Source organism: Vicia villosa, linkage group LG6, assembly GCF_029867415.1.
Source record: "Vicia villosa cultivar HV-30 ecotype Madison, WI linkage group LG6, Vvil1.0, whole genome shotgun sequence".
NCBI classification, from domain to species: Eukaryota; Viridiplantae; Streptophyta; class Magnoliopsida; order Fabales; family Fabaceae; genus Vicia; species Vicia villosa.
In genome coordinates, this window is record NC_081185.1 from 163255566 (window position 1) to 163273245 (window position 17680).

Sequence of the window (17680 nt, forward strand, 5' to 3'; positions counted from 1 at the left end):
CCACTTAGCCGCAACTAAGTCTTCCAGAGTCTTCTGATCACAACCTGATCACTCCAGGAACAACTGCTTAGTTCACTCCTAAGACTTTTTCTAGAGTCTACTGATCAACACGATCACTCTAGGCTTAGTTCACTCCTAAGACTTTCTGCTCAGCCAACTGCCAAGACTTCCTGCTCAGCCAACTGCCAAGACTTCCTAGAGTATACTGATCAACTGATCACTCTAGTTCCTTACAACTTAATGTAATCAATTCAAGAGTTTACAAATGCTTCTTAAAAGCGATAATCACAACTGTGATATTTCTCTTACAATTTAAGCTTAATCTCACTAAGATATTACAACAGCAATGTAGTGAGCTTTGATGAAGATGAAGATTCTGAGTTTAGATTTGAACAGCGTTTCAGCAAGTTTGATATAAGTTGATTTTGTGCAGAATCGTTAACCTTGCTTCTCATCAGAACTTCATATTTATAGGCGTTGAGAAGATGACCGTTGAATGCATTTAATGCTTTGCGTGTTCCGTACAGCTTTGCATTTAATGTTATACGCTTTTGTCAACTACCTCGAGCCTTGTTCACGCTGTGTCTACTGACGTAGCCTTTAGTAGCTTTAACGTTCCTTTTGTCAGTCAGCGTAGTCTGCCACGTGTACTTCCTTCTGATCTGATGTTTGTGAATACGACGTTTGAATATCATCAGAGTCAAACAGCTTGGTGCATAGCATCTTCTGATCTTCTGACCTTGAAGTGCTTCTGAGCGTGATACCATCTTCTGATCTTCAGTGCTTCTGATCTCATGTTCTTCTGATGCTTCCATAGACCCATGTTCTGATTCTGCTTCGACCATCTTCTGATGTCTTGCCAGACCATGTTCTGATGTTGCATGCTGAACCATTTGAGACACAACTTCTGAGCGCTGAATTATGCGTACTCTTTATATATTTCCTGAAAGGGAAATTGCATTGGATTAGAGTACCATATTATCTTGAGCAAAATTCATATTATTGTTATCATCAAAACTAAGATAATTGATAAGAACAAATCTTGTTCTAACAGGAGGAAGGGAGAAAGTCATACAGGGGATCATTAAGGCGGACGTTGTAGGATGGTTCATTGAAGCCACTTTAAGGCTGACGAAGGACGTTGCCAATCATGGCATAACGGATGAGAATCCATTAGGTCCCTCTTAAATGAAGATCTTTATGATCAAGGTTATATAAAGGGGCTCCCGCAAGAGGGTTAAGCAAGACATCTTCTTGGGCATACTACATCTATAGTATCACCCAATTTCCCCAAAATATCTCATACATTCATCCCTTTACAGCTCTCCCTATTCTGATAGGGAAGCTACCCGTTTAGTATTTTTCGCAAGAACATTTGGCGCCCACCTTGGGGGCCTTGGTAAAACTAGCCTAGGCCACACAAATCGCATTCGAAACATGTCCACTGAGGGTGATCCCCCAGACATGGCGCAGCTATTGGCCATGTGGAAAGACCTTCGGTAGCACAATGAGACCTTCCAGGACAGTGTAGCCCCCCTGCAGCAACAAAGTCAGAGTCGTGGGGATGACGACCTAGAAGAGGAGCTTCTAGAACCCCACTTGTTGTCTCAGGCTATATGGGATGATGAGGTTCCCGAGAACTTAAAAGCCCTGTCGCTCGCACCGTATGACGACAAATCTGACCCACAAGAGCACGTTATCGCGATCAGTAATCAGATGGCTGTAATCGCCCTCTCTGACTCGCTCAAATGCAAACTTATGGCGGGAAACTTCAAGGAGATGGACCTCAGGTGGTACATGAGTCTACCACGCCTGTCGGTGGAAAGCTATGCTGACCTAACTAAGAAGTTAGTGCAACACTTCTCTGCTAATAGACACCAGAAGATTTCAACGACCACCCTGTTCAACGTAAGACATAAGCAATCGGAGCCTCTGCGAGACTACTTAGTGAGATTCAATGAAGATACCATAAAAGTATCTCACCCAACCAGGATATGTTTGTTGGTGCTTTCCAGCACGGCCTGCGAGCCGAGCAGTTTAATGAGTCCCTAGCCCAGAAGCTGGCCTCTAGCATGAATGAAATCATCAACCGGGTTGAATGTTATATCAAGAGAGAGGAAAGTAACAAAGAAAAACAATCCAGGGATGGCAATGACAGACAAAAAGTAAGGAATCAAGATCGGGACAGAAGAGGGAACAATCCTGAACCCCTTTACATCATCGTCCCAGTCCGCGACCATTTCATCGCCCGTCTTATGCGGGTGATAGGTCGACACCCATGAATACCCGGAGGAGTGAAATATTTAAGGAGGTGGTTCATCTGAATTTAATACCAGTGCCTTGGCGCCCTCAAGGTATTAACATTGTGATGGGGAACAAAACAACGACTTGGTGCAGCTACCATCGAATCTGTGGCCATCACCCGGACAACTGACACCAGCTAAAAAGGGAAATCGAAGCACTAATATAAAGAGGGCATCTCCTGACATATGTGAAAGATGTTGCCGCACCATCTGCAATGAGGGAGACGCCTAAAATCCAGCACAACGAGGAAAGACAACGCGGGAAGAAGGGCAAGGGCCCAAAAGAGGTCCGTGAAACCAAAGCAACCCGACATGTACTTAGCACTATTACGGGCAGGTTTGCCAGTGGAGGAGAGACAAGATCGGCAAAAAAATAATATGCCTGGGCGGGTGATGCACGTATATGGGGTGGTGTCCCCTCCTCTCAATAAGGATCATCATTCAATCAGTTTCTCCAATAAAGATGTTGAAGGGATCCTCGCCCATGAGAATGATCCGATGGTGATAAAGATCCAGATCCGAGACTGGAGCGTGAAGAGAGTTCTGGTTAACCTGGGAAGCTCCACGAAGGTACTCTATTGGGATGCTTTCAAAGGAATGAAATTTGATACAGCTGAGTTGCTACCCTTTAGTGGTACTCTGTTCGGATTCTCGGGAGAATGGGTCCAGGTATTAGGTCACTTACTTATATTAACTACCTTTGGAAGTGGAGCAAATGCAAAGACGGTTCGAGTCAGATACCTGATAGTTAATGTCGCGTCCCCTTACAACGTCATCATCGAAAGACCATCCTATAATGCTTTAGAAGCTTCACTTTCAATTCTATACCTCACGATGAAGTACTCGTTGGCAGATGGCCAGGTAGGAGTAATAAAGGGGGACCAAGGATTGGCAAGGAAGTGTTACAAATATAGTCTAAAGTTGAGAAAGAAAACCCTACCGCAGGTGAGGGTACCAGTTAAGGAGGCGCACACAAAGTCAACCCGGTCGACATGGATCCCTGAGATGACCCTTCGGAGGATAGCTTATCTCCACATGATGAGATCAAAGCGGTTCATATCAGGTAGCTGCCCCCAGAGATCACGTACATTGGTACCAACCTTACTCCCGAGGAGGAGGATGAAGTCATCAGAATGCTGAAGAACAATTGAGATCTGTTTACTTGGAAACCTTCAGATATGCTCGAGATCGATTCGAAGTTCATGTGCCATCATTTGGTGCTAAATCCAGAAATTAAGCTAGTATCACAGAGAAAGCGAAAAGGAGGAGAAGAAAAGAAACAAGCGATTAGAGAAGAGGTCTGGAAGTTGTTGGATGTTGGGTTTATCCAGGAGATCAAATACCCTACCTGGCTATCCAATATGGTGATGATAAAAAAGAAATCCGATAAGTGGCGCACGTGTGTCGATTTCACGGATCTCAACAAAGCGTGTCCCAAAGATGCGTACCCTCTGCCTCCAATAGACCAAATTATTGATGGGGCTTCCGAGTATAAGCTTTTCAGTTTTATGGATGCTTACTTGGGGTACAATCAGATCTAAATGAATCCTGCAGACGCGCCTAAAACTGCATTCATGGCTGATTAGAGCAATTACTATTATGAGGCGATGCCATTCAGCCTCAAGAACGCAGAGGCTACTTACCAAAGACTGATGGATAAGGTATTTTCTACTCTAATTGGAAGAAATTTGGAGGTGTATGTAGATGATATGGTGGTAAAAATTGTTCATACTCGTCGACACATTGATGATCAGGAAGAAACATACGCGTCCATTAGAAAGTATAACATGAGGTTGAACCTGGAAAAATGTACCTTTTAGGTGCAGGCCGGGAAATTCCTGGGGTTCATACTCACCAACAGGGGTATAGAAGCAAATCTAGATAAATGTCAGAAGATCATTGACATGCGCAATCCGACTTTGAAGAAGGAAGTTCAACAATTAACAGGCAGGTTAGCCACCTTATATCGGTTCCTATCGTGTGTCGGGGACAAATCAGTCCATTTTTCGCAGCAGTTAAAAAGTCGACTGAGTTTGAATGGACCACGACTTGCGAATAAGCTTTTCAAAAGGTGAAACAATTTTTATCTAAGCCTCCTATCTTGGTGCGCCCAAAAGCAAATGCACCCTTAGTCTTGTACTTAGCCGTGTCAGACAAGGCCATGAGTTATGTTTCGGTCTAAGAGGAAGAAGGGGTAGGAGAGAAGTTTGTCTACTCGGTTAGCAAGGTCTTGAAGGGGGCAGAGTTGCGTTACCAAAAGATTGAAAGGTTGGTGTTGGTGTTGGTAGTAACAACCCGAAAATTAAGGCATTACTTCCAAGGTCACTCCATAATTGTGAAGACGAGTTATCCAATAAGGCAGATCTTAAAGAAGCTTGACTTGGCCGGGAGGATGGTAACATGGGCAGTGGAGCTTTCTGAGTATGCCATAGATTTCGTCCCGAGAACTAGCATCAAGTCACAGGTACTCGCCGATTTCCCGGTGGAGCTAAGTGGTCCTACTCCAGATGAAGTTGCGTGGATTCTTTTCGTGGACGGTTCATCAAACCTCAAAGGGAGTGGAGCAGGAGTTATGCTTGAAGGACATGAATGCTTCATACTAGAGCATTCCTTGAGGTTCAACTTCTCGACTAGTAATAATCAGGCGGAATATGAAGCTTTGATTGCAGAAATGAAGTTGGCTAAAGAAATTAGGGTAAGACATTTAATAGTCATGACTGATTCACAATTGATAGTGGGATAAGTGAAAGGTGAGTTTCAGACCAAAGATTCAGAACTAATGAAGTATTTATAGATAGTGCTCGGATTATTAAAATCTTTTTCAAAATTTGAAATAAAGCATATCCTTCGAGAAGAAAATTTAAGAAATATTAGTTTAGACCAAATTTTTGAGCAAACTCCGTATCAAAATACTTGGATTAGTAAGACCAAATTTTAAAACCAAAATTATGATTTTTTTTAATTGTTAAATTATGGAGTTTATTTTAAAGGGACGAAAACCCATACTTTTTCTTTCTGTCCAATTAAATTTTTTTTTTTTAACAAAATCAATATTATACTAACCAAAAATATTAAAAAAGAAACATGTTAAAACATATACTATAGTAACGTGATAAATATCACTATTAAAATACTCCATGTTTCAAACGAGCCGTGCGTGCTCTTCTATCAACGAATAATATAAACACTGACAAAGGGGCACCGTGAACCGAATTTAACAACTAAGTCAACGCTTCTAAAAGGATAGTCTCGTAATTAACACACCAATTTGTGTACAGTACCCACCGCTTCACCATGGATGTATATATACATTCACTCACAACACAATTAATCACAACACTATGGTTTGCACTCTCAACAAAAATACTACAACAACCGATGCTGGTGGCGCCGCCACAATCTCCGCCGTACCTTCCGATATCATTCAAACACACATCCTCACGTGCCTCGACGGTCCCTCTCTCGCTTCCGCAGCCAGCACGTGCTCCCAGCTTAATATCCTCTCATCAGAAGAGCATTTATGGATTAAAATTTGCAATTCCACGTGGCCTTCCACCAATACGCCACGTGTCCGAAATATAATCTCCACTTTCTTTAACAGCTCTCGCTCTTTCTTCTCCGATTGTTCCTCAACGGTAACCGCTCTCGCCTCCAACCGCCACCGCAAGAATATTGATAGCACGCCGGAAATTCTTTCCGCCGTTGACTTATTCTACCGGAAAAAGATTGTTTTATCGAGAGTGGTGGAGACTGAAACTGAATCTGGTTGGTTTCGGTGTTCGCCGTTTCGGATTGATATTCTCGATCCTAAGGATACGGTTGAGACGAGTATGGATTATCCGAGAGAGGATGAAGCGTGTGAGAAACTAGAAGAGGAATTGAGTTTGAGTTGGATAGTGATTGATACGAAGGGAAAGCGTGCGGTGAACGTGTCGAGTGGGAAGCCGGTGTCGGTGAACCGTCACTGGCTAACGGGCGACGTGCAAGTGAGATTTGCGACGGTGTTACACGGCGGAGAGAAGGGGTCGGCGAAGGAAGCGACGGTGTGTAGTTTATTGGTGACGTTTGGAAAGGAAATGCAGGTGAGGGAAATGTGTTTTCAGGTAGAGGATATGGATGGGAATCAGTTGAATGGGAGGGATAGTTTGGGGATTTTGCAAAGGGCGTTGGAAGGTGGAAGGAAAAGATTGAGGAACGGAAAGGAAGGAAAGGAAAGGTATGTGGAATTTGTGAAGAAGAAAATGGAAAGGAAAGATAGGAAATTGAGAAGAGAGAGAAGGTTGGATATTCTTTGTGTTACAGTAGCTGCTTTGTCTGTTGCGGCTTTTTCCACTCTCTTTCTCTCTTGATTTCAGTATGTTTCTTTTTGGAGTTTCATTATAGATACAGACATATAAGAAACAGTGAACAATTTGATGTTAGTTACAGTGTCAAAACAAATATTGATGTTAGTTACATCTTACAATAATTGAAATCGAAGGAATGGAAAGTGTAAGTAGTAAGTAATCACTTATGATAGAGAAGTGTTTAATTCTACCATGATCTTAGTATGACTTTTACTACTCATATTTGGTTTTTCACGTTTCCAAATGAAACGGTCTTTGTCATTCATAATCACAAATTGATGTGCTCCATTTAAGGGTAGTTTTTAATTTGGAAATTTGTCTACTTCTATGATAGAAAACATTATTTATATCAATGGTTGGATTTTACAATTCCATTATATATCTTTGTTATGTTTCTTCCCCCACCAACATGATCACACCACACCACCAACCTCAAACTATTTGATGTAAACAATTGATGTTTGGATCTCTATAACTTCATCACTATTGCACTTGTAGAACATTCAAGTCCAAACGACTTTAGTAATTTATGGTAGAAGTTTTTTTGTGTGGGTAATTTGATGTGCAGACCACATTTAGGAATGACAATTTTACATTTTCCATGTTTAAATCTGAATCTCATATAAAAATAGGTTATGAATGATTAAATTTAAAATTTTCTCAAACGAATTTGAATATTTCATTCTCGCCTTCATCTCTGTGTCAAACTTTTTTTAATAATATGTTTTATTTCTCCATATTAATAATCTATCTCGAACTCTAACAAATAAATCATTTTTTAATATTTTAAATATTTCATATATTAATATAATAAAGTAAAAATTAAAATATTAATTCATTAGTCATTGACAATTTATAATATTTCAACTATCCATCTTATTTCTATTTTTTGAAATCTAAGAAAACTCAAATCCAATTAAAACATAATTTTTCGTTAAACGGGTAAATTCTGCGAGATATTTGTGTATATGTGTTTTGTTGTTTTGTCTAGCCACATTTTAACATTATGTTTGGGGGAGTTTTGAGTTTAAAATATTAAGATATTGATGTTAATTTGACATTAAATTAATAATTCATATTTATATTTAATGAGTCACTTGATAATTTTGATATTCTAATTTTTATTAATAAATAAATAAATTGAAAATTCACTAATAAGATAAAATTATTAATAATTAGTTAATTAGAATCTTCACTAATTAGATAATATTACTACAAATTTTGAACTCTTGAATTCTCTCATTCCTTTACAAAAGCACATTTATAAAGCATACATAAAACTTTATTTTTTATTATAATCAAAACAAAAAAATTGTTCTCTTTGAGAGAAAATTTTAAAAAAATTTACATCAAAGTCTCGTTAACTTATAAAAAATCTAAAAAAATTAATTAATTATACGTAAATTATTAGGTACCCATGATAAGTAGATGGGTACCGGTACCTTTAGTGCAAATTAATTTTAAATTTTAATTTATTTTAAAATAAAATAATTTAAAAAGGTGATATGGCAATGAATAAATTTATTTGATTGGATGAGGGTACTCCTACCCAACAAAATTTAAGGATACCAGAGTGTTCACCTTAATTATAATAAAATAAAATATAAAACATATTTAAAATATAAAAAAGTTCAATAGATGTGCATACATGCACCTAATAAAAATTTATCATACTGAACATTAGCAATAATAACAACAGGTCATTTCTCCTATATAAAAATATGTAAATATTAATACATTAATGTTGTTATTAATTTTTTCTCTTGATGAATCTAATGGTTGATATTTGTTTCTCTCATCTTTCATTATAAAATGCTCTCACTTGTTATGCTCCATATATATATATATACACAATTTCTTTTTCATTATATTAAAGCATGGTCATATATAGACGTCTTGTCCCTGTACAATGTCATCGTAGGGTGACCCACGCTCAACTTATTGGGCACGGTCTTGTCCACCCTTCATCTAAGCCTGAAGTATCTGCTATGGGCGAGTTGGAGTGGTCATAGAGGAGCAAAAAGTCGCCCTAGAGTGTTATCAAAATAGTTTGGAAACTTTGACTTTATAATTGAGGTTTGTGTAGAAGTGGGCGAGGAGAAGAGATCATCAATTGATGAAGAAGTGCAAAAGTTGAGAAGCGTCTCATTGACAATGAAAAACTTACCCTCATGGAAGTCCTAAAAGTTTCATCCCTTTGGACCATCAACTTATCAAGCTAGGCACCCCTATCTAATTTTGATGAGGAGGTGTTGGTCTCCCTATTGAGGAGAAACATAAAGTTGTTTCCTTGTGATCCCTCTGACATGTTAAGGATAAATACAAGTGTGTTCCTCCATTTCCTTGACATTGATTCCACAATGAAGTTCGTATCTCTGAGGAAACACGAAGTGGGCGAGGAGAAGAGAGCATCAATTGATAAAGAAGAGTAGAAGCTAAAAAGCGTCATCTTTATAACTAAGGTTAAGTAACCATCTTAGTCTGCCAACGCAGTCTTGGTACACAAGTTATTTAACAAATGGCGAATTTATTTTGACTTCATAGACCTTAACATCGCACGCCTTTAAAATCTATATCTCCTACCCAATATAGATCGTCTGATTGATAGATCTCATGGCTACAAAACACTAGGTTTAATGGATGCCTATTATAGCTATAATTAGATCAAGATGAACTTGTTAGATGCACCCAAGACAACATTCATGTCTAATCACGATAACTACTATTACAATGTCATGCCCTTTAGGCTAAAGAATGTAGACGTCACATATCAATGAGTCATGTATGTTGTATTCTCAAAGAAGATAGGGCACAACCTGGAAGTCTATATCTATAATATGATTGTAAAGACATCACATAGGAGGAGCCACATTGTAGACGTAGAAGACATCTTGGAATCAGTCAAGAACCACAACATGCGCTTAAATCCTGCTCAATTCTCCATCAGTGTGCATATGGGTAAGTTTCTAGGGTTTATGTTAACTAAGAGAGGTATAGTGAAGTCCTTCCAATGTTAAATAAGTTCAAATACTAATAGGGTGCTTAACCGCCCTAGTTCGTTTCCTTTCTTGTGCACGTGACAAGATTTTCTATTTCTTTGTCACTTTGAATAAAAAGGAGAAGTTCAAGTGGACGAGCGAATGTAATGAGGTGTTCGCAAACTTGAATTCCTTCTTGGTGTTGCTGCTCATTTTAACGTGCCTAATAACAGGCTCACCCCTCTACCTCTTTTTGTTTGTTATTGACCACGCGACGAGTTATGTGCTCGTCCAAAAAATAGACAAAGTTGTTTGACCTGTCTATTTTGTTAGGAAGGTATTTGAGGGCGTTATTATACATAATCTAAATTAAATCAAATGTCAATAACATAACTAAATAATACTCATAAGCTCATTAAATTTGCTTAATATCTATTGCCAAACAAAGTCATTCGAAAAGATCTTGTTGTCAAAACAGAACTACCCATGCCACACTAGTAATCGACACACACCTCCATTTAAAATTTTGTTGATGTCACGATTTTCACCACCCTCCTTGGCACATCATTAATCATCTGAAATATCGAGGCACACCCTAAGATGTGTGAACCATTGAGCAATACCATCTTAAATCCTACTTGATTTGAACCAGAGTCATTTTCAAGATATAATTTTAGTCTCATTAACCATATTTGCAACTATAATATCTTTATAATGTGTTTTAATGGATCTTGGTAACATGTATTAAATATTTCATTTTTGAGGTACATTGCAAAAAAGTGATGAATGATATTTATAATATACTCCATCCATTCCTTTATAAGTGTCATTTTTGTGAAAAAAAATTGTTTCAATTTAATTGTCACTTTCAAATTTCAATATAGTAATCATTATAGTTTTGTCAAAATTTCTCCTAACTAATTATTATGACAGAGAAAAAAGTATATTGAAATGATTAAAAGTTAAGAGTATTATAGACAAAAGAAAAGTTATAGCTTAAAAAGTAACAACCACTACTAATTTTATTGGTATGTGTAAAAAGTCAAAATGTGACAATTAAAAAGGAACGGAGGGAGTAGGCATAACTAGTGACGAAGTCCCTTAACTTAATTTAATATTTCATTTTAATTTTTTAACTAAAAAATGTTACATGTTAGTCCTTTAAAATATTTATGTTACTCTAATTAATAATTTTCGTTAAATTTTGTGAAAAAACGTTAACTAATGCAAACGTGGCATGACAGTGATGCCATTGGTAAAAAATTTAGTCAGCGTATTTATTATAAAGAGGGGTTTCTACTTCTCTCGTTTCTGGGTCATGTGTTCATCTTCCTTCTTTTACTTTTTTTAGGGGTTGTTCATCATGTTCTTCAAGTTTCTTGCTCCTTCTTTTGTTGCGTTAAATTCATCTTTCTTATGTTGCTGCATTTTCTAGGGTCTGTACATCATCTTTTTCAATATTCTTCTTCATCAATTGTTCTTTCCAATGTCAAAGAATTCAAATTGTGATTCAATGTCAAACAACCAAATCTTTGGGACAATTGGAAATGTAATTAGTAGAAACAAGAGGAATGAATGTTTTTGTCAAGAGGAATGTGTGCTTCGTACTATGAATCATATGGACAGTGTGAATTATGGCAAATAGTAATGTGGTTGTAGAAATTACAGAAATCACATCGAAAGGGTTGTAATTTTTTTAAACGGTTAGGTGATGAATTTGTTGATGAAAAGAATTTGAAGATTGAAAAGCAAGAGGAGAAAATTTTGAAATTGAAGAAAGAAACTGTCTACGAAAGCGGGAAGATAGACGCATGACCCAGAAACGAGAGAAATAAAAATTGATGAATTATATTACTCATGTTTTAGATCTTTTATGTTTTTTTAGCGATTTACATCCCCTCCCAATTGAATCATGAATTTGTTTGATAATTATAATAATACAAATAAATTTGGTTTGAGAAAAAAATAATTTAAAGGATTAGCTAGTCGAATTTTAGCATATTTTAAGTTGTTGTATAATCTTAAGATAATGTATATACAAAACTTTATTCAAGATGACATGAATGAAACGCTAGATTTTGTTGAACGGAAATAACAACTTTAGCTTCTATTTGATTACATTATCTTATTATGTAGTAAAATAATGCTAATTTGTCATTTTGTTTTGGAATGTATTGTTGCTAGTCCTAATTATAAGTATTTGAGTGACATTTGACCTTCCACTGAAATGTTGAATATTATAATGGTTGTTTGTTGTGTGGTTCGGTAACGACAAAGACTATATCACGGAGAAAACTCTTGAACAATTAATTAGAAGACACAAATAATATTAAACAAATTTATATTTCTTAGTGCATAAATCGAACAAGCCGACTTAGCTCAGTGGTAGAGCGCGTGGCTTTTAACCACGTGGTCGTGGGTTCGATCCCCACAGTCGGCGTTGTTTGTTCCATACGTTTTTACCGTTAGTTCATCGTTTGTTTTTAAAAAGTGCTTCTTTGATTGCTTTAATCGTTTGTTTTTAAAAAGTGCTTCTTTGATTGCTTTAATACATAATAGAACTATTTGATTTCATTATTAATGAAATGCCTTTAAATATCTTTTCATAGTGAAATGCTTGTTACAGTTTTTGTGTTAGATACTTTTGTCAAAAATAATATTCAGCATATTTTATTTGATGCATTATTTTACTGTTAAAAAGTTATTATTAAAGTAAAATAAACATTTTAAGAGTTTGTGGAAAAAAATAATTAAACGTGGGTGTTTGCAAGCAGCACTCAAAAAAAGTATCAAATTAATAAAATAAAATAAAAATTATGTTAGAATAACAAATTTTTATATTTAATTCTTCTCTCTTATCATCATTATGAATGAAAAATATGTAAAAATCAAAAGTGTTTTGGATTGGCCAAGCTAGATAGGCCCAATACATTGAAGTCTGAGTCAAAATTTAAAATAAAATATTTTTAATATAATATATATTTAGATTTTTTAAGATGTAAAATTATTGGTGATAAAAAAAAATGTAAAATTATTAAATTATTATTATAATCAATTTTATTAAGAAAAAAAATATGCACCGGTAGTATAAAATATTTTTATGCTGTCAACCAATGAAGGATGTGTATTCCGCCAAATCACACTTTTATTTTTAAAATACTAATATGACATGACAAATATAAAATTTTAATTCGTTTATATATAATATTAGTTTACACTGTTGGGATACTGAATACATCTAAACTCTATTTTATATTTAATTGGTAGTAAAATTAATTCGTCTATACTCTTCTCGTTATTTAAAAAAAATCATAATTAAAAACCAATGTGAACGTACATTTAAAAAAAACTTAGATATCAAGTTTCTTATTATATAAAAGAATTCAAAAATAATATTTAACAGTTTTAAATTTTACTGTACTTTGTTTGTGTATGATATAATATACAATTAAATTAAACATAACTCACACAATGCCAGACTTCACTAGTGCAGAAAGTACTTTTTACATCGGACGAAAAGTACTTTTCACATCGGGTATGGGTCCGATGTAAAGTCAGGCGATGTAATAAGTCAGAGACATTTTACATCGGACCAAGGTCCGATGTGAAAAATTAACATATCACATCGGTTGAATTCAGATGTCTGATGTGAAAAATAATGCAATTTTTTTATAAAAAAATATATACGTCATATTTTACATCGGTTGTCATGTCCACCCGATGTAATAGATAGTTTTTACATCGGTTTTCCACTTTACCCGATGTAATAGATAAATTTTTACATCGGTTTTCCATTTTTCCCTATGTAATATGTTTTCTGCTTTTGAGCGTAAAATAGTTGTTTTTTTTATTAGGTCGGTATTTTGCATATTTTTCCCACCGCATACAAACCACATTTAGGTCACTATTTTCATATTTTTTTTAACTGTGAAGGATATAATTTCAATGCACAAAATAGCTAAGATATATATATATATATATATATATATATATATATATATATATATATATATATATATATATATATATATATATATATATATATATATATATATATATATTCTTCAAAATTTACAAACGTATTAATCTAGGATACACAAGTGTACAAAATTATAAAAAAGTTTACACACGGTGCAATACTACACAATAACAAAACAACAAATATCCAACTATTTAAGTCCTTTAGCGCACTTGAAGTTCATCTTCAAATTTCCCACAAGTCCAAGAGATGTTGCAACATCCTCTTCATCAAAGGAGCCTACAACAACAAAATTCAAAAGTTGTTACAATCAACAATTTCAAAAATTGTTAGTAACAACAACTCATAGGTGTTCTTCAACAAAGCAAGCGGAAGGGAAAGCAAGAGTAACTTACAAGATTTGTTCAAGCCTTCATCACAAGAAGCTCTCAATCTTTAAGCAACACCTGCAACAACAATTCAATCGCTTCAGCACACGATTCAGCAACGGTAACAAGTGCAAAATCAAAACTGTTGTAGGAAGTTCTATGACATTCAGTTGTTATTATTGGAGGTTTCTTGTTCTTCATTATTTCCCTCTCTAATGTCTTGCAATTAATCATGCACATTGCTAGGAGTTTTATGTAGACGGGTTTCTTGCAATTATAGTTGGCAGCACACAATTATCATGTAAAGAAAGTATCAAATCAGCCAATATAATGAAGAAAAGTTAAAAAAAATCAATTAAAAATTGTTTCTAAAAATTCGGTGGGGTTTATATCATCAAAAATCTTAGGAGTTTATGCATTGAGTATTAGACTAATCCAGCATTGCCATGCAATTTGTTAATTGGTTGGTAGTATTGATATTGTAGATAATAATATCATCATTGTTTAATAGAGGCACTCAACTATAAAAAGTGAATGATATTGAATGGGATAATAAGAATGAAAGTGACAAATGCGTTTATTATAAATCTGAGAATCACATCTGCACTATCATTTGTCTATATGTAGACGATCTACTCATATTTTGATCAAACATTCAGGTCATTAATGTTATGAAATCATTGTTGTGCAACAACTTTGATATGAAAGACCTCGGAGAAGCGAGTGTGATTCTTGGTATGAAGATCACAAGATCCGAACAAGGAATTTCTTTGGATCAATCACATTATGTGGAAAAGATCTTGAAGAAATATGATTACTTTGATTGTAAACCAACAGGCACACCATACAATCCGAGCATAAACTGTTTAAGAACACTGGTGAATGTGTTAGACAGACAGAATATGCAAGCATCATTGGCAGTCTTAGGTATGCCACTGATTGTACTAGACCAAACATTGCATATTTCGTAGGATTGTTGTGCAGATTTACAAGTAGATCGAGTAATGAGCATTGGCAAGCTATTGAGCGAGTCATGCGGTACCTTAAAAAGACAATGAACCTCGGTTTACATTATCAGAGATTTCCTGTTGTACGTGGAGGATACAGTGATGCAGATTGGAATACCTTGTTAGATGATTCCAAAGCTACTAGCGGCTATGTATTCAACATAGCTGGAGGAGTTGTATCTTGAAAATCAAAGAAACAGACTATCCTGGCTCAGTCCACGATGGAGTCTGAAATGTTAGCATTAGCAAATGCTAGTGAAGAAGCAAGTTGGTTAAGATGCTTGCTAGCTGAGATTCCCTTATGGGAAAAACCTATGGCAGTTGTGTTGGTCCACTGGGATAGTACCGCGACTATTACAAAAATCGAGAACCGTTATTATAATGGTAAAAGAAGTCAAATTATAAGAAAACACAGCACTTTTAGAGACTGTATCTCCAAAGGAACTGTAAGAGTGGATCATGTACGCACTAATGAAAATTTTGCAGATCCTTTGACAAAAGGATTATCTAGAGAGAAAGTTTATAATACATCATATAAGATGGAACTAATGCCTATAGGAATATGACTTGCTCATGATGGTAACCCGACCTAAATGACTGGAGATCCCAAGAAATAGGTTCAATGGCTAATAACAAGTTGTGAGTAATATGAGGCAATCATGCTAGAGTAAATAAGAGAAGCATGAATCCTGAAGTAATAAGAGGATGAGATAATAGAAACTCTTAATGAGATCCATACTCTGTATGAGGGAGTACCTAGGCTACAGGAGTACTCTTGATAGACTCACATATGTGATTGTGGAACTGAGGCCGGTTCCTATGGAATTTTGAGGCAAAATTCCTAGAGCCTTTACTAAACCGGGATACACGTGCAGGGCCATTAAAAGCACGAGCTATTAAGAATACACCTTAATGAAAAGGTTGTGTATGGGTCTGATGTCTGAGATAGAGTTCAGGACAATAGTGTCACTCTTGTTAAATCAGAATCCTACTTGCTACGCAAAGGTTCAAGTCATAGACACCTTTGCTTATGCACAATCTTAGAAACGTTTGACGTACTTCTAAAAATCACCTTTTAAATTCTAAGTGGGAGATTATTGTTATTAAATGAGCACAAGTAAGAACTAATATGGAGATGAATTTGAAAATATTCATTTTAGTCCCACATTGGAGGGAACACAAATATTAGTAGTGTATATATATATATATATATATATATATATATATATATATATATATATATATATATATATATATATATATATATATATATATATATATATTTCAACTTGGACAATTGTTGTTGGGCCCAAAGGCACCTAAAATTTTGTAAAGGATTGAGGACACGCCAATATGTCATTAAGACACACAGGCGCACGTGCCGCCGCCATCGTCTGTCCGGCCGGCTCGGTTCGGTCCAGTCCGGTCTAAATGAATTAATTTTTTTGGAACCCGAATTAGTGGAAGTTAATTGTCATTAATTAATCAATTCGGTAAAAAATTAAATACTATTATTTAATAGTAGGAAATTAATCAATATTTAATATTAATTAATTACGAAATGGTGACGTGTCCTCAAAGACCAAGTCTTAACCTAAAATTTGACTAGGTTTGCTTGTCCTCCAAGAGTCTTCGTGACTTGCTGACCAAGAGAAAAAGGACTAGTTTGACTAAGCCAGTTCCACTCTCCCACGATTTTCTCCCATGTTTGTTGCTCCATTCAGTTGGATCCCTTGCCTATAAATATGCTTCTTCCGTTCATTTGCACCTCACTCCAGAATTCACATTCAAAATATTTCTTATATCTATCTACTCTGTGTCATACCCTAATTTTACCCCCCCTGAGATATCATAACTCCACGCACCTCATCAAATTCAGGAACAGGTACTCAGAACAGTCACTTGCTTGTCTGATACCCAGTCGAGGGTACTCAAGGACAAAAGAGTTTAGGCAAAGAATAAATCAATATGATAATAGCCTCTAATACAATCATAGGATTCAAATGATTCATTCATTCACCTATGTTGATTAGACAACAGTTATCAGAACTCAGGTTTGCTCAGCTAAGGTTTTCAACCCATCAAGGACTGAAATCAGGGACCACATTTGGGAAACCCTAAAAAGCTCCAGGACACCTATCAAATGGTTCATTCATCTTCAAATAATCCATATGACAATATCCATAAGGCATTACACTTCAATTCAAGATCTACAGTCATCAATTTCATTTGGTCGACAATTAGGGTTTTTGACCTAATTCACCAAGATAGTTGACTTTTAATCAGGACATGGATCCAAAACTCAAAGCATGACTCAAGAATTTCTTTTACCTCAATATCATTCATTCACATCATTTATTTGAGGAGGAGAGTTTGATTCATCACAAAAGTCCAAGATTTCACTTCATCTGAAAAAGTCAACTATACAGGACCACCTTTGACTTTTAGGGTTTTGAGTCAAAACATGACTTTTAAGGATCAATATCATCAATATATGATTAATGAAGTCATTTGACCAAAGAAAATCAAGAAAATAAGTCAAGAATCAAAAAGTCAAAGATTGACTTTTCATACTTAGAAATTTTTCCAAGTGTTTAAGAGTCTTTTTTTCAAAACTTTGGAAGGGAATATCTCAAAATTTCAAGTACAAACTGAAAAAAACTTCCAACATCAAAGTTGTAGATTTTGATCCAATGAAA

General features: G+C 35.5%; 1 protein-coding gene and 1 non-coding gene across 2 annotated transcripts; both read left to right on the plus strand.

The window, feature by feature from the left end:
• Positions 1-5610: 5610 nt before the first annotated feature.
• LOC131613065 (probable F-box protein At2g36090) lies at positions 5611-6869 on the plus strand. Its single transcript, XM_058884781.1, has one exon. The coding sequence runs from the start codon at positions 5645-5647 to the stop codon at positions 6650-6652; it is 1008 nt and encodes a 335-aa protein (XP_058740764.1). The 5' UTR covers positions 5611-5644; the 3' UTR covers positions 6653-6869.
• Positions 6870-11995: 5126 nt separating this feature from the next.
• Positions 11996-12067, plus strand: TRNAK-UUU (transfer RNA lysine (anticodon UUU)). Its single transcript has one exon. It is a non-coding gene; the product is annotated as a tRNA-Lys (tRNA).
• The last annotated feature ends 5613 nt before the right edge of the window (positions 12068-17680 follow it).